At 41.6% G+C, this 23,431-nt stretch overlaps 1 protein-coding gene and 3 non-coding genes across 6 annotated transcripts in view; 3 read left to right on the forward strand and 1 right to left on the reverse strand.

Annotated features, from left to right (window-relative positions):
• RAD51C (RAD51 paralog C) overlaps positions 1-624 on the reverse strand; it is a 40,180-nt gene extending 39,556 nt beyond the window's left edge. For all 3 annotated transcript variants that reach the window (XM_041727170.1, XM_041727169.1, XM_041727168.1), the window contains exon 1: positions 440-624. In XM_041727170.1, the coding sequence (XP_041583104.1) occupies positions 440-557 (118 nt within the window). In that variant the 5' untranslated portion in view covers positions 558-624. The remainder of the gene's footprint in view (positions 1-439) is intronic.
• Positions 625-11,203: 10,579 nt separating this feature from the next.
• Positions 11,204-11,367, forward strand: LOC121474281. Its single transcript, XR_005983303.1, has one exon. It is a non-coding gene; the product is annotated as a U1 spliceosomal RNA (small nuclear RNA).
• A 5,736-nt stretch (positions 11,368-17,103) lies between these two features.
• LOC121474293 lies at positions 17,104-17,265 on the forward strand. The gene has a single exon (XR_005983314.1). It is a non-coding gene; the product is annotated as a U1 spliceosomal RNA (small nuclear RNA).
• A 6,002-nt stretch (positions 17,266-23,267) lies between these two features.
• Positions 23,268-23,431, forward strand: LOC121474406. The gene has a single exon (XR_005983395.1). It is a non-coding gene; the product is annotated as a U1 spliceosomal RNA (small nuclear RNA).

Consider the following 23,431-nt stretch of genomic DNA (forward strand, 5'->3'; position numbering starts at 1 on the left):
AATATAATCCCTTGCCCCTTGGTCTTTGGAACAGCTGAAACTAGACAAGCTGTCTGGGGACCAATTCTGGCCCGACAATTTCCTATCCTAGGCATCATGAAAAGTTACTTAACCTCCCCAAGCATCTGTTCCTTCATCAGTATATTGGACATAATAATCCACGTTAACAGGGTCCTTTGAGTAATCAAATAGATAATCCTCAGGATTCGACAGGCACAGGTAGAGAAAACAATCAGTAAATGTTTTCAAGACCATATCTCTAACCCATTTACACCATGTTTAATTGGAGTCAAGGCGAGGTTTCACGTTGCAAACGCAGCCTTAGGAGGAGGAATCTGGCGGAGACTGGGCGGAAGCCTGAAGGCGGAAGAACCGCGATGGAGGCGACACCGACCGTGTCAGGCACCGTGTGCCTGAGCTTGCCGTCGGAAGTCGTTACCTTTGCTGAGTTCACATGGTTTCACCTCTAGGAGTTCCTCAGCAGTTTGGAAACCTGCGGACACCAGCTTCACCCGCACCGCTGGGGACAGCGGGAAACTCACTAAATCCCGCTGCATTTCAAAACCGGACGCCTACGCGCGCTATCCGCGCGCACCCACGGTTGCTAAACTGCAGCCTCCACTCCGCACGCCCGCGCGCGCCATGTGACGTCAGACGTAAGGCGGAAAGGGCGGGGTCTTGGGCCTGACTGCATGCGGCCTTAGGCTTGTCCCCTCTGAGAAGAGTGCTGTATTTAAAAAAAAAAAAAAAAAAGAGTGCTGTATTTTCTCGTAGGCGCACCGTTTCTGTCGTGATTCTTACAAATCCCATTTACAGTTTTCCCATCAAACATACATCCTGACAGTAAAAAGATGGGTGGAGACCGCAAGATGGAGAACCAGGCCCTAGACACCTCATTTCCAGCACTCAGCCCCGGGCCGTTGGGTGGAACCTCAAGGTTATTAATAGGAAGGATATCCCCGAATGGGGATAACGCACACACTAGCCAGTTACCGGTTTGGGGTGTGAAATGGCCATATAAGGATTAATCGGCGTCTCCATTACACGGTTCCAGTTTCACGTCTTCTCACGTCGGGTCTCCCCCTTGCTTTCCCCCTTCGCCGTTCCTGCCCTCGCCCTCGCCCGCGCGAGGGATTGTGGGCCAGCCCCCCACCGCCACGCCACGAGGAGCCCTAGGCATCCAATCCCCGCACACACTGACGCATTCCCCGCGAGTCTGGTCTGAAGCATGGTGGTTTCTGAGACCGTTGGTTCACGGCCTGCCTTGCTTAAGAAGTAGCTGGAAAAGTAAGCAAGTAATGTCTCAGTAGCGGGGTGGGCATGGGCTCCTCTTTCCTGAGAGGGAGTAATTGGGCTACGCAGGAGCTCCTGCTCTGGTAAAGAGTTGAGAAGGGATCCCCTTCTAAAATAGAGAACTTTGAGGGAGTTGAGGCGGTTTGGAAGGTGGTTTACGCAGTCTCTCTTTGCGTAAGTGAATGTGATTTCTTTAGGGGAGTAACTCGTTCACTACATATGTAAGACTGTTTTTTTTAAATTTTTTTCCCCAGCTTAAAGGAACTCCCTAAGTATTGCAAATCAGAGTCCTTTAAGTACGTAAGATCTAAGGAAGGAAACATATGTTGAGCACTTTAGCAAATCCCACACATTTCAAATGCTCACAACCGTAACCATGAGGAAAACAAGGACACAGAACCTTAGAGCATAGTTTTCTTCAAGCCAAAATAAAAAACCTAGTACCCTTTCTTCTACCCTGACCTACCTCCAAATTGTGAGCCCCTTTAGGGTGGGGGCTTTGTGGGTAGAATTCGAGAAGTGTTTGTCCCCCATTTGGGAAGACAGGGAAAATCTGGTAGAACTGGTCAAAATGTGGATTGTCACTTGGTGCCGTGCTTAACTACTGGTATCAGTCCCATCTGCGCACACCATGGACATTACGTAAATGTTCGCGAGGAGAATTCATGCATGTAAAGCTACCAAGGTCTTGGGTGAACGGATGGTGTTAACCTATTTAAGGATAGTGCTTCAGTTAAGTTTGCACAAACTGAGTGGAATCAGTCATGTTTAGAACTTTGTTTCACTGGCGGTGGCGAGTTAAAGTAGTCGACTCTATCTGTAGTCATACAGTTATGTGTTATTAATATCTTATTCTGAGCCTTGAGTTGCCAATAATTATTGTTTTCGCATCATTCTTCACAGTTCTTTAATGCATTTTGCTCTAGTAAGGCTTTCAAACTAGGATTCAGGTTTATGAGGCCATGTACTGGGAACTAAACAAAGCTATGGGATTTTTATGGAAAATACTCCTGTGGTGTCAGATTCTCTCAATTTTTTTTTTTGAGAGAGAAGAATTGAATTTTAACTGGTAAGCCCTTTAAAATATTATATATTAAATAAATTTTAATGCATTGTAAAGTAAAATGTAAACATAAAAATAAATTTTTGAATAAACCTAAAACTTGGAAGATCCAGTTTAAACTGGATACCTGGGCAGCCCGGGTGGCCCAGCGGTTTAGCGCTGCCTTCAGTCCAGGGCGTGATCCTGGAGAAGACCTGGGATGGAGTCCCACGTGGGGCTTCCTGCATGGGGCCTGCTTCTCTCCCTCTGTGTCTCTGCCTGTCTCTGCCTCTCTGTGTGTGTCTCTCATGAATAAATAAATAAAATCTTAAAAAAAAAAAAAACTGGATACCTCAGTAGTCTCCCAAAGCCTCCTAGGAATATGTCATATGTCTTTTTTTCCATTGCAATTTGGCATTACTTGGTGAAAAAGTTTGAGAAGCACTGCTGTGCACAAATGAGCATGAACCTTGGAGTCATACAAATTTGGATTTGTAACACATCTCTGAAATTACCAACTGTGAGCCTTACAGCAAGTTATCAGTTTCCTCACATGCAAGTAAAAGGTAATAATTAGTGGGATTATTGGAAAGATCATATTAACAAATATAAAATGTTTAGCACAGAAAAGGTCCGTAATAAATTTTAGTTTCTTTCTCCATTTTAAAATACTGTACATCTTTCTTCAGTTGATTAAAGCTTTATTAAACACCTAGCTCAGCAGAGTGCTAATCCTGAGACATTTTTTAAGTGCCTATAGTTATAAAGTACCAAAGAAAAGTTCTTTTACACATTTTACTTAACTTGATGCTTTCAATTATCTTGTGAACAGTTTACTTGGATTACTATTTAAAATTAGCAAGATTGGCTCATTTAAGCAAGATTAAATATTTATAAAGTGCTAGTATGTGCATGGAGATATGGCAAGTGACAATTTCTGCTCTTGAGCATATCATCAGTCAGGATCATTATTGAGTATTTCTGGCTCTCATTGTTATCTAGATATGATACTAAGGGTGGGAATGACCTATTATTGCCAATATCTATAGTTAATCTAAGTATTCAGGTGAGATATTTTCATGCTAACTGGGCTATTTTCTAGACATATAGTAGAGGAGCAATCTGAATTTTTGTTTTATAGCTCAGGAGAGATTTATTTTCTTTAAAAATACAGAACTTCTAAAAATGGTGACCTTGAATGTTCAAGTGGATTTGGGAATGGAAAGAGAAATGAATGCTGTTCTGACCGAGAAAAAACTTTGAATTAAGCCTTAGCTTTAAAGGTGGTTATGATAAAACTTAAAACCTCAGACACATATATTTGGAGTGTCAATATCAATTGTACAAAGCCTTATACATAGTAGGAGCTCAATATTTGTTTGTTGTCCACAAACTCTTGAAACCTCATTTGGATGCCACACTTCAGATTTCCTTCCTTATCTATCTGGCTTTTCTGTCTCCCTTGGAAGCTCATCTTTGGAAGCCCTGAAGTGTGACAGGTCTTTTAAGACCTATAGCAGACCTTTTGCTGACTATTCTGTTCTGCTCTCTCTCTCTCATTCGAATTCTCTATCTTATTCACATTGACAGTTCAATTACTATATGCCAATAATTCTTTTTTAAAGATTTTATTTATCTGGGATCCCTGGGTGGCTCAGCGGTTTAGTGCCTGCTTTCAACCCAGGGCGGGATCCTGGAGTCCCGGGATCGAGTCCCTTATTGGGCTCCCTGCATGGAGTCTGCTGCTTCTCCCTCTGCCTGTCTCTGCGCCTCTCTCTCTCCCTCTCTCTCTCTCTCTCTCTCTCTCTCTCTCTGTCTCTCATGAATAAATAAAATCTTTAAAAATAAATTAAAAAAATAAAGATTTTATTTATTTATTTATTTATTTATTTATTTATTTATTTGAGAGAGAGAGAGAGAGCACGTGCTCCACTGGGGAGAGGGGCAGAAGGAGAGGGAGAGGGACAAGCAGATTCCTCACTTAAAGTAAAGCCCAATGCAGGGCAAGACCTCAATGCAGGGTATGATCCCAGGACCCTGAGATCATGAGAGATTATGACTTCAGCAGAAGTCATACATTTAACCCACTGAGCCACCTAGGCACCCCAATTCTTAAAATTTATATTTCTAGCCCTGCCCTGTTTTCTCACCTCCACATGCAAGTATCTGATTGCCTACTGGACAGTGCAAAGGTCTTCAACTCAGCCTTTTTTTTTTTTTTTAAGATTTTATTAGCATGTGTATGAGTGTAGGGTAATAGTAGAGGGAGAAACAGACTCCCCACAATTGCCAGACTTGCACTTGATTCCAGGACTCTGGCATTATAACCTGAGTTGAAAGCAAACTCTTAACCAACTGAGCCATTCAGGTGCCCCTCTAACTCAGGCCGTCTTTTTTTTTTTTTTTTTTTTTTTTTTTTATGATAGACACACAGAGAGAGAGAGAGAGAGAGAGATGCAGAGACACAGGCAGAAGCATGAGCAGACTCCATGCTGGGAGCCCAATGCGGGACTCGATCTGGGACTCCAGGATTGCGCCCTGGGCCAAAGGCAGGCGCCAAACCGCTGAGCCACCCAGGGGTCCCAACTCAGGCCATCTTAAACCTATCTCATTATCTTCTTCAGCCCCCTGCCAAAACCTGTCTCTTGCTGCATTCCCTACCTCCATGAATTGAATATCCATCCTTCCATGTGTACACACTAGAAACCTAGGAATATTCTCAAGACCTCCTTCCCTTTCATTCCTCATGTTCAATGCATTATACAGATTCTATTAAGTTTCTCTTTAACATATCTTGATTCTGTTCATGCCTCTTCCTCCAGGCCAAGCTCCCATCATTTTGCTTATAGGTACTCAAGATCCTAGCTAGTCTCTGTACATCTTGTCATCTCCTCCCCCTGTCTGTTCTCTAATACTGCAGCCAGAATGTTCTTTCTACAGTACAGTTCTACATTTCAGCTCATGTCACTTCCTATTTTGCTCCTAGGATACAGACCAAATTTCTTAGTAAGACTCAAATCTCCCTTTTAAGATTCTCACGGTACCAAGTGCCTCTGTGTCATCATTTACTTAACATATGTCTGTCTCCCTGACTAGATTGAAAACTTAAGTAGAGTGAGACCGTGTGGATTTTACTTCCTATTGTTTTCCTAGAGCCCCTAACCCAGTGTGTATGGTTTTAGTAGGTGCTAAGTAGATATGTGTTAAAAAAAAAAAAAAAAGGATGGTTAGATGATTGATCTGTACCTTTCTCCATATATTTTTCTTTTTAAAAAAGATTTTATTTATTCATAAGAGACCTGAGAAAGAGGCAGAGACACAGGCAGAGGGAGAAGCAGACTTCCCACAGGGAGCCCGATGCTGGACTCAATCCCAGGACTCCAGGATCATGACCTGAGCCAAAGGCAGATGCCCAACCACTAAGCCACTCAGGTTTCCCTCTCCCTATATTTTTCTATTTGTACTTTAAATATGGTGGTAGTGCCTGGTTGGGCTCCCTGCTCAGCAAGGAGTCTCTTCTCCCTCTGCTCCTGCCCCTGCTTGTGATATCTCTCTCTTATGTTCTCTCAGATAAATGGAAGAAATCTTAAAAAAAATACATATGGTAAAAAATATAAATTTGTAGTAAGCATATACTTGTAGAAGACAAGATCTAGAAAATATAAAGAAGAAACAAACTCATACATTTTCTGTTTAACTCATAGATAATGTTAACATTTTGGGTTTTTTAAATCTTTCTACAAGTTCATATAATGTACTTATTTTACATATTTATGGTCAAATTGTAAATAAACTTGCATATATTTTTTCACTTAGTAGTTTGTCAGAAGCTTTCTCCCATGTAATTACAAATTATTTGAAAATTAAACTTAAGGGTTGCATATGTTCCTGAGGCCCATGTTTCTAATAAGTGGCCTATCACTGTACAGTTGAATTATTACATTTTTTTGCTATGATAAAATAGCATAGTCTCTCTCTCTCTTTCTCTCTCTCTCAGTATTTTCTAGAAGTAGAATTCTTGGGTCAGAGAGTACGCACATTTTCATTTTGAATCATATTGCCAAATGTTTGTACCACCTTACACTCCTACTAACAGCATTTGAGGGCTAATTTTCCTACCTCCACCCGAACACTGGCCTTTGAGTCTTCAAATATTTTTTCCTTTGGGAAATAAATAAATAAATAAATAAATAAATAAATAAATAAATAAATTTTTCCTTTGTTATTGAGGTATAATTGATTTTAACTGGTTATTATCTTTTATTATTAAGTTAAAATTTTTATATGGTTTTATTGGGCAAATATACTTTATTATAACTCATTTATATCCCTTGCCCACTTTTAATTTGTAAAAATGGTAAGATAACATAAAATTTATCATCTTAATCATTTTTAAGTGTACAGTTCAATAGCGTTAATTTTCTTCACAATGTTGTAAAACTGATCTCCAGAGCTTTTTTATCTTGCAGACTTGAAACTGTATACCCATTCAACAACAGCTTCTCATTCCCCCTTCCCTCAGCCACTGGCTACCACCATTCTACTTTGTTTCTATTAATTAATACTTATTAATTAATTAATTAATATGCTTAATACCTTACAGAAGTAGAATCATGTAGTATTTGTCTTTTTGTGACTGGTTTATTTCATAACCATAACATTAACATAATGTCCTGAAAGTTTATCCATATTGTAGCATATGTCAGAGTTTCCTTCCTTTTGAAGTCTGAGTAATATACGATTTTACTTTTATATCACATTTTGTTTATCCATTCATCTGTGGATAGACACTTGGGTTTCTTGCACTCTTGGCTATTGTGAATAATGTGCTATGAACATCAGTACATTCTTTCCCACTTTATAACTGACATATTTTAATTTAAAATAAATATTTGTAACAGGTCTATTTTTCTTTATTATCAGAAACAACTAATATTTATTGTGCTTACTATAGGCCACATATTCTGATCAGCTTTGACATCAAAACCCATGCTTTTATTCCATATGCTGCCTTTCTTCTCTAATACGCATATTCTATAGGCTGTTTGCCTAATCTGTATATTGCAAATATCTTCCCACTTTGTCATTTGTATTTAAAATTGGAGATTTTTTACTTTGTTGACTTTTGTTGTATGCAGATTCAGTTGAAGTTTGTATTTAATTCTGACTTTGGTAACATGCTTAGAAATTAGAAAGTCTTTTCCAACTGGCAGGCTCTCAGTTAGAAGAGCATGTGACTCTTGATCCCAGGATCATGAGTTTGAGCCCCTTTTTGGGTGCAGAAATTACTTACTTAAATAAACAAGAAAAAACATTTTAAATACTTTTCTTCAAAATCATAAACATAAATACCTGTATTTTTCTACATGAGGTTTATGACTTAATTTGGACATTTTAACCTATCTGATTTTTAAAATATAAAATAGAAAGTAATTTTTTTTCAGTGGTGATCCAATTTTCTAAGCACTCCTTAGGAGGTAATTAATTTTTGTCCTCACCTATAGGACATGCTATTTCTATCATATACTCTTATGTACTTAGGTCCGATATTCCTGTCATAAAACCTATTTAGTTATTGTGTATGTTATTTTAGTACCCTATTAGATCCAGTTCGTAAAGCTGTTATAGATTTAGCTAACAGGGCAGCCCTGGTGGTACTGCGGTTTAGCACTGCCTGCAGCCCAGGGTGTGATCCTGGAGACCCTGGATCGAGTCCCACGTCATGCTCTCTCTGATGCCTGCTTCTCCCTCTGCCCGTGTCTCTGCCTCTCTTTCTATCTCTATGAATGAATAAATAAATAAAATCTTAAAAAAAAAAAAGACTTAGCTAACAGTTTGTCTTTTTGTTTGTGAGATTATTACATCTACTTTGGCTTTGGCAATAGTTTTTCAAGCTTTGTAAAAGGAACTAAAAAACTTTACCTTTTTCTGTGTTAACTTGTTATTATTTAACAAACACATGTATGTCCTTGTATTTTTCCAATCAAAGAAATGTGGCTTTCCTCAAGATACTAAGGTTTGCAGGGCTTCTGTGAGGATTATAGCTCTAATGTCTTTCTTAACCTGCTTGAGCTACAAGAAAGTGAGGGAAAGTCACCTTTTTGCCCTAAGGCATACTGTCTCAGATGAATGTTTTGATAAGTAAGGCAATAACAATGAAGTTCTTGTGAAATATTGAAACTAGCCTTGTGAAGAGTAGGGGCTGTTTAAGAGCTGTGTGTTACTTGTTTAAGAAAGCACTGCTGGGAGGTGTGGGTGGCTCAGTCAGCTCTGCCACAGAGCAAGCCCCACCTGGGGCTCCACGCTCAGCAGGAATTCTGCTTCTGCCTCTGCTCCTCCCCCACTTGTGCTTTCTCACTTTGTCTCTCAAATAAATAAAATCTTTTAAAAAAGAAGAAAAACGCTGCTAGTCACACATCTAAAAATGGCAGTTTTTTTTTAAACTTTTTTCTTACTTTTTTTTTTAAGATTTTATTTATTCATTTGTGAGAGGCACAGGGAGAGAGGTAGAGACATAGGCAGAGGGAGAAGCAGGCTCCCTCAGGGAGTCCGATGTGGGACTTGATCCCAGGACCCCAGGATCATGACCTGAGCCAAAGGTAGACGCTCAACCACTGAGCCACCTAGGCATCCCTGAAAATGGCAGTTTGAATTTAAGAGTTGTTTAGTGGTAACAGTAGTCTAGTTCATAGATACCACCTTTTTCCCTTACATGAGTGGTTCCTGCCAGATTTCAAGATCTCTTAACTTTAATTTCACAAAACATAGATATTTTATTTTTAGATTAGGTTGTATATGCATATATATGTTTATGTATATGTGACTATGGATACATATGCATATATATTATATAGTTCTTTGGGGGGAGAAAATCTATAAAAATCGAACTGGTGATTTTTTTGAAATAAAGAGTCAGATTTGAGGAATAGTTGCAGCTCCCATCAGAGTCTCTGCCTCCACTCTGCCCCAATATTTATTCTCTCTCCATCTGTACTTTAATAAGATTTTTTAAAATCAGCATTATTTCTTCCAGTTCTAAAGATGTAAAACTCTGAAAAAAAAAATAAAAATTCATTTTGAGGGATCCCTGGGTGGCTCAGCGGTTTAGTGCCTGCCTTCAGCCCAGGGCGGACTTCAGCCCAGCCAGGACTCCCAGGATCAGGTCCCATGTGGGGCTCCCTGCATGGAGCCTCCTTCTCCCTCTGCCTGTGTCTCTGCCTCTCTCTCTATGTGTGTCTCTAATGAATTAATAAATAAAATCTTTGAAAAAAAATTCATTTTGGCAGAGAACACCAGCAGAGTCCTGTAAAATAAAGACTTGGGAAGTAAGGTGATTCTGGTGTGATCATGGAGAGACAATTGAACAGTTGGAACTTGGAAACTCCAATTTTAATTTACAGTGAAGGAGGAAGGATAGGATTAAGACTAATAATATTTATATGTGGTTATGGTATTGGAATTATTAACCATTACCTGAGATAGGATTTGCTCTTATTGAAGAGTCTAATATGAGTCAAGGAGGGCACCTGGGTGGCTCAGTGGTTGAGCATCTGCCTTTGGCTCAGGGTCCTCATGATTCTAGGGTCCTGGGATCGAGTTCCACATTGGGATCCTCACAGGGAGCCTGCTTCTCCCTCTGCCTGTATCTCTGCCTCTCTGTTTCTCTCATGAATAAATAAAATAAAATCTTAAGAATCAAGGAGGGCTGGGCAGTTTCTTCTGGGATGGAGTCTCCAGTAGTCTTGTTCTGGATTTCGGAGACACCCATGAAAAATAAAATGATGACGGATGACAGCTTGTATAATAGAACACAGGGGAGTTGGCACGGGGCAGGGCTAAGGATACTTAGAAACAATTTATTGATGCTTGGGAAGAGAGACATTCTGTTCAGGCAGGGGGCTTCCAATCGTGTGGACCATCATCACAATCCATCATCACACTCCAGCTCTGCAGACCCCTGGAACTTCCCCAAATGTGTGTATAGGAAGGGGGTGCTGTGAGCTTTTCCCTAGTTAGCTTGCCTCAGAATTAGAACTAGTATTTATACAACTGCTTTTTCAAGTAAGGGTGATCATTTGCTGTGTATTTGAAAGAGAGCATATTTTGTGCTTGTGCTTGAAGCCTTGAACAACCTATTTTTAGCAATACACGAATTGGATTTTCTTTGTCTTTTTTTTAATGTTTTTTTTTTTAATTTTTATTTATTTATGATACTCACACAGAGAGAGAGAGAGGCAGAGACACAGGAGGGGGGAGAAGCAGGCTCCATGCCGGGATCCCGACGCGGGACTCGATCGCGGGATTCGATCGCGGGATTCGATCCCGGGACTCCAGGATCGCGCCCTGGGCCAAAGGCAGGCGCTAAACCGCTGCGCCACCCAGGGATCCCCGAATTGGATTTTCATATGTAGTTTTCCCAAATTTAATCTTTTTAGTCTTGGTCTTTCAATTACGTGGCTAGGGGCTTGCTGATCTGCGCCAGACATCAGTGACACCATTAGCTCCCAAACCTTGAAATAAGGAACTAATTTATGTTGTTTATCTTTAAATCTGTAGAGCATCTTTACCTTTGAGTTGTATTTGAACAGCACGAGTAGCTAGGAAAATACGATACGCTAAATGAGATCAGCAAAAGGGGTGTGGAATATGTAGATAAGCGCAATGACTGCTGGTCATGCTTACACTGGGCTTATAGTTCCTAAGATTTATGGCAATATCCAGATATATAAAATATTGCTGCATAGTAACTATAGTTTGGAGACTCTTTATTTCAGAAGCAATGGCGTCGATAGAATGCATGAGAAAAGTAATCCTATCTTTAGAGTGACTTCCATCTGAGCGTGAGGTGCCAGGCAGGTACGACAGCTCATACTTACCTGGCAGGGGAGATACCATGATCACGAAGGTGGTTTTCCCAGGGCGAGGCTTATCCATTGCACTCCGGATGTGCTGACCCCTGCGATTTCCCCAAATGTGGGAAACTCGACTGCATAATTTGTGGTAGTGGGGGACTGCGTTCGCGCTTTCCCCTGGTTTTATGTCGTTCAAGAGAAGAGCTTGCTTTTGTGTGACTAGTAGTTGTGGCAGGTTAGGGGTAGGTTATGTTTTAAACAAGTAGAACTTGTTTGTTTTTCAAGTCACTTGTAGTTAGGAGGAATTGCACGTGTAATAGTTCCTTGGCGATTTCCGTTAATAATAGGACTTAGAGAGTTTGACCTTCAAGGGTTTAACCTTCATGTATTTTTACTCCTTTTTTTTTTTTTTTTCTTTTTAGCTAAGGTTTTACTTATTCATGAGAGGTAAGCTGAGGGAGAAGCAGCCTCCCTGAAGGGGACCCAGATGGTTGGACTTGAGACCTGAGCCAAAGGCAGACGCTCAACCACCGGGCTACCCAGGCGCCCCTTTTCTACCTTCCTAATTTTCTGTAACCCTTTTATGGTTGTTAGGCATAAAAGGGACACCTGTGTCTGCCTCTCTGTATGTCTCTCATGAATAAATAAGACCTAATATATACATATTAGACATACAAGAATAATTGTAAGTTGTTTTTCCCATCCTAGAATCATTGGTCACACCTGTGTAATCTTGCAAATTAAAGGCATACTTTCACAGGTTCTTGGGATTAAGGTGGACATTTTTGGTGGGCTATTAGCCTCCCACATCAAGGAAACCAGTAGTTATAGAGCAGTGTCACCAAAAGGTGCTTAGGCTATGTAAATGAGCAGTATCTGCTGATCTGTTTACATTGTACATACATTTGTCTGTCATTGCACTTTGGGTGTGCTGACCGGTAATTTCCTCAGCTATGGAAAACTGGAGGGCATGATTTTTGGTAGAGGGGGACTGAATCTGTACTCGCCACTGGTAACTTGCACTTTGAAAAGACATAAGATTGGCTTGCTGCTTGGGTTTTAGTTCCTCAATGTGGCTTTTTGTAATTCTATTGTCTACGTTAGTATACCGATGTGTGCGGCCATTATTGCTTGCGTGGCCGTTCGCTTGGTACCAGTTCCTTGCCGAATGGAGTGTACTCTTCTGCTAACCACTAGAGGGCGCACTTCTCACTACCTTAAGCTATCTGCAGCTGTTTTTCCACTTGGTTGTTCCTTAGCTGTGTACAATAAAAGAATAGAAGGAAGTGTCTGGGTGACTAAGCACCTAGAAATGCACCTAGGGAGGAGGATAAAGGGAGTAATAAGGGATTGTCTTCACTTTGTTAATTAAGAGTGTGAAATGATAGATTACTTTGAAGAAGCCGGGGTGTTTACCATTTAAATGAGTAGTTAAAATTTGGAGGGGGGGGTTCACTCCTTTTTTTTAAAGGATTTTTATTTTTAAGATTTTTATTTATTTATTCATGAGAAACACACACACACAGAGAGGCAGAGACACAGGCAGAGGGAGCAGCAGGCTCCATGCAGGGAGCCCAACATGGAACTCCATCCTGGGTCTCCAGAATCACGCCCTGGGCTGAAGGCGGTGCTAAACCGCTGAGCCACCCGGGCTGCCTAAGGGTTCACTCCTTTTCAGGTATGTCTCATGAGCTGTATTGTTAGATTTTCCCGAAAATAAAAAACTACACTACAATACAGTCTCTGCTAGTGAAAGTGTTTTAGATTTTCTCCTAGATCTTGATTTTTACCCCCAATTTTATTAAAATGACATGCATGTGAAAGCATCATACAGAAAGATTCAACCTCAGTAACATTCCCCTGATCCACCCTTTCTCACATCCATTCCTCCCCCAGAGCACTGCTTTTTCTTTTTCTTTTCTTTTCTTTTTTTTTTTTAAGTAAGCTCTAAGCCCAACATGGGGCTTGACCTCACAAGTCCAGATGAAGACTAGCATGCTTTACCTACTGAGCCAGCCAGGAGACCCCCAGAGTACTACTTGTAAAACTTGTATAGCTGTTCCATCATGGTTACCTCAGTAAATAATGTTTGTGCTGCTGTTTATACTGAGGATTTGACTGATATTCCCCAAAACAGTACCTTCCTTCCTCTATCCTTTTATTTAGGGGACAATTTTCAGTTCTTCAGTCAGTTCCCTTGGTAATTTTATTTTATTTACAGATTTATTTATTTATTATAGAGATAGAAAAAGAGAGAGAGCATGAGTAGGGGCAGAGGGAGAGTAACTCAAGCAGACTCCCTGCTGATTGGGGAACTCAACACAGGGCTCAATCCCATGATCTCAAGCCAAGATCATGACCTGAACGGAAACCAAGAGTTGGGTGTTTAACCAACTGAGCCATCCAGGTGCCCCCTTGGTAATTTTTTTTTTTTTTTTTAAGATTTTACTTATTTATTCATGAGAGACACAGAGAGAGAGAGAGGCAGAGACACAGGCAGAGGGAGAAGCAGGCTCCATACAGGGAGTCTGATGTGAGACTCTGTCCTGGGTCTCCAGGATCAGGCCCTGGGCTGAAGGCGGCGCTAAACCGCTGAGCCACCAGGGCTGCCCCCCTAGGTAATTTTAAATCACATCTCTTTATTACTTTATTACTTGTTAACTCCTCACTTGGAAAGATAAGGATATTAGCAAGGGTTTGGGTTGAAGTGGTTTTTTTAAAAAAAAGATTTTAATTTATTCATGAGAGACACACAGAGAGAGGCAGAGACATAGGCAGAGGGAGAAGCAGACTTCCTGTGAGGAGCCCGATATGGGACTGGATTCCCGGATCCAGGATCACGCCCTGAGCCAAGGCAGATGCTCAACCATTGAGCCGCCAGGAGTCCTGGCTTTGTGGTTTTATTTTTTTTATTTTTATTTTTTTTTAAATAAAGCTGATTTTTTAAAATCTCTATTTATTTATGATAGTCACAGAGAGAGAGAGAGAGAGGCAGAGAGGGAAGCAGGCTCCATGCACCGGAGCCCGACATGGGATTCGATCCCAGGTCTCAGGGATCGCACCCTGGGCCAAAGGCAGGCGCTAAACCGCTGGCGCCACCCAGGGATCCCGGCTTTGGGGTTTTAAAAGAAAATGTTATGAGGACACTTGAGTGCCTCAGTCAGTTGAGCCTCTGCCTTCAGCTCAGGTCATGATCCCAGGGTTCAGGGGTCGATCGATCCCCATATGAGGCTCCCTGCTTAGTGCAATTGTCTTCTCCCTCTGCCCCTCCCCCTGCTTATGATCTCTCTCTCTCACACACACACACAATAAATAAATAGTCTTTAAAAAAATAAATTAAAAAATGGGGCACCTGGGTGGCTCACGATCCCAGAACCCCGGGTCATGATGCCAGGGTTCTGGGATCAAGTTCTGCATCAGGCTCCCTGTGGGGAGCCTGCTTCTTCCTCTACCTATGTCTTTGTTCTTCTCTCTGTATCTCTCATGAATAAATAAATAAAAATTTTTTAAAAACCTAAAATAAAAAGGAAAATGTTATGATTTGCCTCTTCCAATCATAAAAAGAAATAACTTATTAATCATATTATTGTAGACTATGTAGAGTAATAGAAGAAAAGGCAGGAGGAAATGTAAGTGGTAGGAAAATATGTATCTGGCACTTTATATAGTATTGATTTTGAAATTTCATTTTCTTTTTATTTTATTTATTCAGGTATAATTGACATACAATGTTATATTTCAGGTGTACAACATAGGGATTGGACATTTGTATACATTGTGAAAAAAGTCACCAATAAGTCTAGTTACAGTCTGTCGCCTTACAAAGTTAATACAATATTATTGGCCAAATTCCCCATACTGTACATTACATCCCCATGACTTATTTATTTTATAGCTGGAAGTTTGTACTTCTTAATTTTCTTCATCCAGTATGCCCCCTACCCCCCCCCCCGTACCCTCTGAAAATCAACCATCCATCTCTTTTCTCTATTGGTGAATCTAAGTTTTGTCTTGTAGATTCTACATATAAGTGAAATCACACAGGATTTGTCTTTCTTTGCCTAACTTAAAATTCTCGTTTTCTAAGTGTCCATTCCTGGTACATAGAAATACAATTGAAATGGCTTGTACCAAAGTGGTAGCCCTAGAGATAGTGAGAAGGGATCAGATTCTTATTTCTTTTTTTTTTTTAATTTTTATTTATTTATGATAGTCACACAGAGAGAGAGAGAGAGGCAGAGACACAGGCAGAGGGAGAAGCAGACTCCATGCACCGGGAGCCCGGTGTGGGATTCGATCCCGGGTCTCCAGGATCGCGCCCTGGGCCAAAGGCAGGCGCTAAACCGCTGCGCCACCCAGGGATCCCGATCAGATTCTTATTTCTTAAGAAAAATGATAAAGACTTACTGTGGATTGAATGTGTGATATAAGGGGAAAGAAAGGAGAAAAACATGACTTCTAGATCTGACCTGTACCTTTTTTTTTTTTTTACCTATTAAATGTAGAATCCAGGAGGCTGTACTTCCTCCTTTTCTCCATCCATTGTTATTCACAGATGGGAAGGCTAGGGTATTAACATCTCAAGGTACTCAAAATCATAAGGGAAAAGATGGTTTCCTTCTTTATATTATGAAAGATGTATTTTTTTATTATGAAAAACTTCTCATGTAAACTAAAAGAGATAAACATAGTATTCTCCCAGCTAGCCATACCATACTAGGCTTCAGCAATGATTGATGCAAGGCCAATCTTGATTCATCTATACCTTCACATCCTAAACCCCCAAACCTCTTTTGAAGTAAATCCCATATATCCTTGTATTTCAGCCATGATTATTTCAGTATCTCTAAAGATAATGGCTCTTTTTCTTGACATTATTAGCCACTTTATTGAAGTGTAATATACATATAACAGTCACTCATTACTTGGTTTAATGATTAGTATTTTATATAGTTGCCCATCCAATACCACAATCCAGTTTTAAAACATTTTTATGAAACCCCCCCAATTCTCTTGTACCCATTTGCAGTTATTCCTGGTTCCCATGCCTCAACCCTAGCCATAGGCAACAACTGATCTATCTCTTATAGATTTGCCCTGTCTAGAAATTTCATATAAAATGGAATCATATATGGGCCAGCCTGGGTGGCTCAGCGGTTTAGCGTTGCCTTCGGCCCAGGGTGTGATCCTGGAGACCGGGGGTCAAGTCCCACATCGGGCTCCCTGCATGGACCCTGCTTCTCCCTCTGCCTGTGCCTCTGCCTCTCTCTGTGTGTCTCTCATGAATAAATAAATAAAATCCTTAAAAAAAAAAAAAGAAATCTTGAATTCCCAAAGCCTTACTCTGCAATATACCCTGTTAACACGTAGCCACATTTGCTCCTCAACGCTCTTCCTCCTCCACCTGCTGCAATAGGAGAAAATGGTGCCGGTTTGGTGTGGAGCATTGGTATTTCTGGAAAGCCTGAAGCTAAGCTGGCTTGCGGTTGGAAGCTATTCGTGTCCGTTTGCCAAAGAGTACTTCAGGCAGGGAGATCTGAAAACTTTCAGCTACGCCAAAAGTTGGGAGAGGGATGGATTTCCGTCAGGAAAATTAGGTTGGGACAAAGGGAAGGAACTGGTCTGCGAAGGCAGCCTCAAAAGAGAAAGCAGCTGCCGGCTCTGCCGGTCGAGCGCACGTGATGTAATGCCGGGAGGTGGAGTATGCAGATTTAAGACAAGGAGCCTTTGGGGCCGTGTTTACTGGAAAAATGTGTATGATTATCTGCTGTTACCAATAGTAAGATATATAGTACAAAAATCTCGTTTTTCATGTCAGTACTTGTAGATAAAGGCCAATTAGAGTCGTTTCAGGAGTGACCCCAACCTTAGAGTGGTGTGCGCAGGAGCGGGTATTGCTGTGTTCTCTTCCATTTCATACTTACCTGGCAGGGGAGATACCATGATCACGAAGGTGGTTTTCCCAGGGCGAGGCTTATCCATTGCACTCCGGATGTGCTGACCCCTGCGATTTCCCCAAATGTGGGAAACTCGACTGCATAATTTATGGTAGTGGGGACTGCGTTCGCGCTCTCCCCTGTGTGAATTGTTGAACCGGCAGAAGTTTGGCAACTTTTTCTTCGGGATAGTTAAAGCGATCTTGATGGTCGGGAACTCGATCCAAGGATCTCCAGGATCAGGTTCTGGGCTGAATGCAACGCCAACAGGATCAGGGTTTGGGCTGAAGGCAGCGCTAAGTTGCTGTGCCACCCAGGATCAGGGTTTGGGCTGAAGGCGGCGCTAAGTTGCTGTGCCACCCAGGATCAGGGTTTAGGCTGAATGCAGCGGTAAGTTGCTGAGCCACCCAGGCTGCCCGCTAGCAGCCTCTGATTCCCCCCCAGGTTATGATTTGTTAATACTTTGGTCATTTGGGGATAAGTAGTTTTTTCTTTTTAAGATTTTATTTATGAGAGACACAGAAGCAGGCTCGCCGTGTGGAGCCCCATGTGGGACTCGATCCTATCCAGGGGCTCCAGGATAATGCCCTCAGTCGGAAGGCAGGCGCTCAACCACTGAGCCACCCAGGCGTCCTCATATTTTACATATTTGTAGTCATTTTTAACATTCTGTACTCGAATACGACATATTCAGCCCATTCTTTTGTAAGTCATTTGAACCTACCTTCCTTCCCTCCTTCCTTCCTTCTTTCCCTCTCTCCTTCCTTCCTTCTTTCCCTTTCTTTTCTTTTTTTTTTATTGGAGTTCAATTTGCCAACATATAGTATTAACACCCACTGCTCATCCCGTCAAGTGCCCCCCCTCAGTGCCCATCACCCAGTCGCCCCAACCCCTTGCCCACCTCCCCTTCCACCACCCCTTGTTTCCCAGTTAGGAGTCTCTCATGTTCTGTCACCCTCACTGATGTTTTCACTCATTTTCTCTCCTTTCCCCTTTATTCCCTTCCACTATTTTTTATATTCCCCAAATGAATGAGACCACATAGTGTTTGTCCTTCTCTGATTGACTTACTTCACTCAGCATAATACCCTCCAGTTCCATCCACGTCGAAGCAAATGGTGGGTATTTGTCATTTCTAATGGCTGAGTAATATGCTATTGTATACATAGACCACATCTTCTTGGGATAAGTAGATCTTGTTACCAAAATTGTCTTGTATTTCATTTTGTCACTTTCTAACTTTATTCGCTTTATGTTTTTTATTTTTTTAAGTTTGTTTGTTTATTTATTTATTTATTTATTTATTTATTTATTGGGATCCCTGGGTGGCGCAGCGGTTTGGCGCCTGTCTTTGGCCCAGGGCGCGATCCTGGAGACCCAGGATCGAATCCCACGTCGGGCTCCCGGTGCATGGAGCCTGCTTCTCCCTCTACCTGTGTCTCTGCCTCTCTCTCTCTCTCTCTCTGTGACTATCATAAATAAATAAAATTAAAAAATATATATTTATTTATTTATTTATTTATTTATTTATTTATTTATGAGCGAGAGTGAGAGAGAGAGGCAGAGCCCCAGGCAGATGGAGAATCAGGCTCCATGCAGGGAGCCCGACGTGGGACTCCATCCTGGGACTCAAGGCAGGCGCCAAACCGCTGAGACACCCAGGGATCCCCTGTTTTTTATTTTTTAAAGATTTTATTTATTCTTGAGAGACACAGAAAGAAAGACACAGAGACATAGGCAGAGGAAGAAGCAAGCTTCCTGCAGGGAGCCCAGTGTGGGGACTTGATCCCAGGACCCTGGGATCATGCCCCGAGCTGAATGAAGGCAGAAGTCTGCTCAACTGCTGAGCCACCCAGTCACCTCTACCCAGGCGTCTGTTGCTTTGATTTTTTGGAAAGCTTCTCTTGTTCTTTTTTTTTCTTTTTCTTTTTCTTTTTTTTTTTTAAGATTTCATTTATTTATTCATGAGAGAGACAGAGAGAGGCAGAGACACAGGCAGAGGGAGAAGCAGGCTTCATGCAGAGAGCCCAACGTGGGACTCGATCCTGGGTCTCTAGGATCACGCCCTGGGCCGAAGGCAGTGCCAAACCGCTGAGCCACCCAGGCTGCCCAGCTTCTCCTGTTCTTTTAAGCTCCTCGAAGACCTTGCTGTGTTAACGTACATAAACTCACATGCTCATTCTTCTGCAATGACTGCTTTTTCTTCACCGAGTTGGAGAGTGCATACTTCAACATTTAACTTTCTTTTGTGAAGCCACCTGGTGTCGCAAACTACCAGTGAATTCAGGATTGACTTAAACATGTAGGTACTGTAGGTAGGGCGCCTAAAGCATTTTTAAAATGAAAGAAAAAGTGAATTTTTAGGTGGAAGAAAATGTCACTTAGGGGGTGCTTGCTGGCTCAAAGTATATGCAGCTTTGGGTCTTGGGTTCAAGAGTTCAGAGCCCCATGTTGGGAGCAGAGTTTGCTTTTTATTTTTATTTATTTTTAAAGATTTTTATTTATTCATGAGAGACACAGGGCACGAAAGAGGCAGAGAGACACAGGCTGAAGGAGAAGCAGGCTCCCTGCAAGGAACCTGATGTGGGACTCCATCCTGGATCCCGGGATCACACCCTGGGCCAAAGGCAGATGCTCAACTGCTGAGCCACCCAGGCGTCCCAGAGTTTGCTTTTTAAAAAAAAGGAAATGGGGATCCCTGGGTGGCGCAGTGGTTTATCACCTGCCTTTGGCCCAGGGCGCGATCCTGGAGACCCGGGATCGAATCCCACGTCGGGCTCCCGGTGCATGGAGCCTGTGTCTCTGCCTCTCTCTCTCTCACTGTGTGCCTATCGTAAATAAATAAAAATTAAAAAAAAATAATTTAAAAAAAAAAGGAAATGTCATATAATAATATATTCATCTTATCAGTGTAGTCACGCAATTTTTATTATTATTTTTTAAGATATTATTTATTCTGCAGAGACACAGGCAGACAGAGAAGCAGGCTCCATGCAGGGAGCCTGATGCAGGCCTCGATCCTGGAACCCTGGGATCACACCCTAAGTCAAAGGCAGGCGCTCAACCACTGAGCCAGCCAGGCGTCCCAGAAATAGTTTTTTTTTTTAATTTTTTAAAAAATTTTTATTTATTTATGATAGTCACACACACAGAGAGAGAGAGAGGCAGACACAGGCAGAGGGAGAAGCAGACTCCATGCACCGGGAGCCCGATGTGGGATTCGATCCAGGATCGCGCCCTGGGCCAAAGGCAGGCGCCAAACCGCTGCGCCACCCAGGGATCCCCCCAGAAATAGTTTTAATCATACTATATATTCAAGTTTGTATGCTGCTTTTATGGCATGGTACATTATACAATTTAGGCTTCCCTCTCATTCTTAACAAACTTGAAGTTATTTTTATAATTATGAACCCTAAAATTAGAGATCTAGATGTTGAAAGATAAATCAGGGAAAAATTGTTTTTAAATAATTTAAAAATATGTATCATATGTCACCTCTACTCTGCCCCCACTCACACATAATAACTTAAGGCACTTCTTAAGATAATTGTAAAATTATAGGGAAAAAATAACTAGAAATTACCCAAGAGGGATGCCTAGCAGACTCAGTCATTAGAGCATGCAACTCTTGATCCTCGGGGTTGTGAGCTGGAGCTCCATATTGGTGTACAGTTTACTTAAAAACATTTTTTTAGGGATGCCTGGGTGGTTCAGCGGTTGAGCATCTGCCTTCAGCTCAGGGTGTGATCCCGGGGTTCCTGGATCAAGGCCCGCATCAAGCTCCCTGCATGGAGCCTGCTTCTCCCTCTGCCTGTGTCTCTGCCTCTCTCTCTGTGTCTCTCAGGAATAAATAAATAAAATCTTTAAAAATAAAACCACGTTTTTTTTTTAGGGATGCCTGGGTGGCTCAGTGGTTGAGTGTCTGCCTTCCATGATGCCACAGTCAGGATAGATTCTCTCATCGGACTCCCCGCTGGAAACTGCTTCTCGCTCTGCCTGTGTCTGTGTCTCTGCCTCTCTTTCTCTATGTCTCTCATGAGTAAATAAATAAAATCTTAAAAAAACACACACACACACACATTAAAAAATAAATAAATAGATTAATAAGTAAATAAAAATAACCCTAAGAAATCATCAGTTACTTACAAAGACAAATCAACAAGGTTGTTCATATATATGAACAGTGGCAATAAAATAGAAGCAATATAATATTGATTATAGTTATCTGTAATCCAATGTATATACCAAAAGGAATAGAAAACATAGTGTGAGGTATATTCATATTGAAATTACCATGTTGAATATCAAAGTGTTAACAGTGGTAATTTTGTAGAGGATTGTGGTTTAATGTTTTATTTTTTTTTAATTTTTTTTTTTTATGATAGTCACACAGAGAGAGAGAGAGAGGCAGAGACACAGGCAGAGGGAGAAGCAGGCTCCATGCATCAGGAGCCCGACGTGGGATTCGATCCCGGTTCTCCAGGATCGTGCCCTGGGCCAGAGGCAGGCGCTAAACCGCTGCGCCACCCAGGGATCCCTGGTTTAATGTTTTAAAAATATTTTTCTGCCTTTTCCAAATTATCTGCAAGGGACATTTATCACTATTGTAATATTGTAATATGCAAAATTAATATTGTAATTTAAAATATCCTCAAAAATTTAAATAAAGCAAAGTTTGTTTCTTTTAATCACATGTGCTGGGTACCTGGCTGGCTCAGTTGGTAGGTAGATCATGCAACTGTGGTTTTGAGGATGTGAGTTCAAGTCCCATGTTGTGCACAGAGATGACCTAAAGAAAAAAAAATCACATATACTAATTACTGAGGGAAATACCAATGAAGGGTAGCAGAATATGCCACCCCAAAATAGGCCACGTTGACATAAGGATTCTTTTGAGCTAAAAGCACTTGAAAAACAGCAGATATAAGGGTAGGTTCTGACCTCCCCTCTTCTTCCTGAGATTAAGAGATAAAACTCCCATGTAGAAGATGTCCTCCTTATAACAGGGGAAAAGAAATGTTCCCAGAGAAGGGGATTCAAACCTGAGAGAATTCTGTACATACCTTGTTAAAAAGAATTCATGTCTATGTAAAGCCCCCCCATATATGTTACTTTTCCACAATTTCCTCAAAAAACAAAAAAGAAAAAAAAGAAAACACGATTGCCTCTCTTTGTTCAACCTAATACAAAAGCTTTTCATAAGTTTTGCCATTTCTTTAGGTCTTCATTTCAAGAGCTTCTGTGTTAGGTAAATTTCTGTTAAAAAAATTTTTTTTTAATCCTTTTAGACTGCTACACTGTCAATGCCAAATTAATTCTTAGGTCTAGCCAGAGATGCTAACAGGGCAGAGGTAAAATTTTGCCTCTACACCATCAAAGCCTTTGATACTACAGTTGCTGCACACACGGTCGTTTTGCCTAGAGCACCTGGCCAGCAAGGGGAAAATAGTGTCCTCTGGTTTTGTTGTCCAAAAAAAAGGGAGGGGCACTCGGTTTGTAATCAAATCCAGGCCATTTCCCTTTGTGCCAAAAACTGCAGACTCACACCTGTCCTGGAGCATGGCCGGGCTGTGAGTGGAGGGGCTCGAGCCTGCATTTCACCTGCAACCTCTTATTCCGTCCTCACAGAAGCCTTGTGAGGTAGGCAAACAGTATTTTCTTTACAATTTAGGGGAATGGAGGCTGTGTAGTCGTCCTCTGCCGGCCGCAGGCCACTGCCTCCCAGACTTGTATAATCCAAACTTGCCCACGCTGGGGTAAGCAAAGAATTAAAAAAACTCCCCAACTACACTTGTTCGGCATCTTCTTTTTTTTTTTTTTTTTTCTTTCCCGGCATCATCTTTTGAATCCTTGCGAGGCATAGCTAGAACGAATTTATCCGTTTCTCCAACAAAGTGACGTCAAGAATGACGACGAGTGACAAGGGGCGGGCATATGGAGATGAAGGGCGCGGTGACTGCGTGTTCGAATTCATTTTTCATGAGGCAGAATTTCCTCTACATATCCACTGGTGTGCCCTGGTCAGTGTCATCTGAATAACCTTGCAGTTTAGAACCGAAGGCCTAAAGGACTCGGAATATAATTGACCGTTACTGTATAGTGTGTTAAGGATGAGGGTGAAGTACCAGGCAAGCTCCTCAACTCATACTTACCTGGCAGGGGAGATACCATGATCACGAAGGTGGTTTTCCCAGGGCGAGGCTCATCCATTGCACTCCGGATGTGCTGACCCCTGCGATTTCCCCAAATGTGGGAAACTCGACTGCATAATTTGTGGTAGTGGGGGACTGCGTTCGCGCTTTCCCCTG

The sequence above is a fragment of the Vulpes lagopus genome, chromosome 12, assembly GCF_018345385.1.
Source record: "Vulpes lagopus strain Blue_001 chromosome 12, ASM1834538v1, whole genome shotgun sequence".
Lineage (NCBI taxonomy): Eukaryota > Metazoa > Chordata > Mammalia > Carnivora > Canidae > Vulpes > Vulpes lagopus.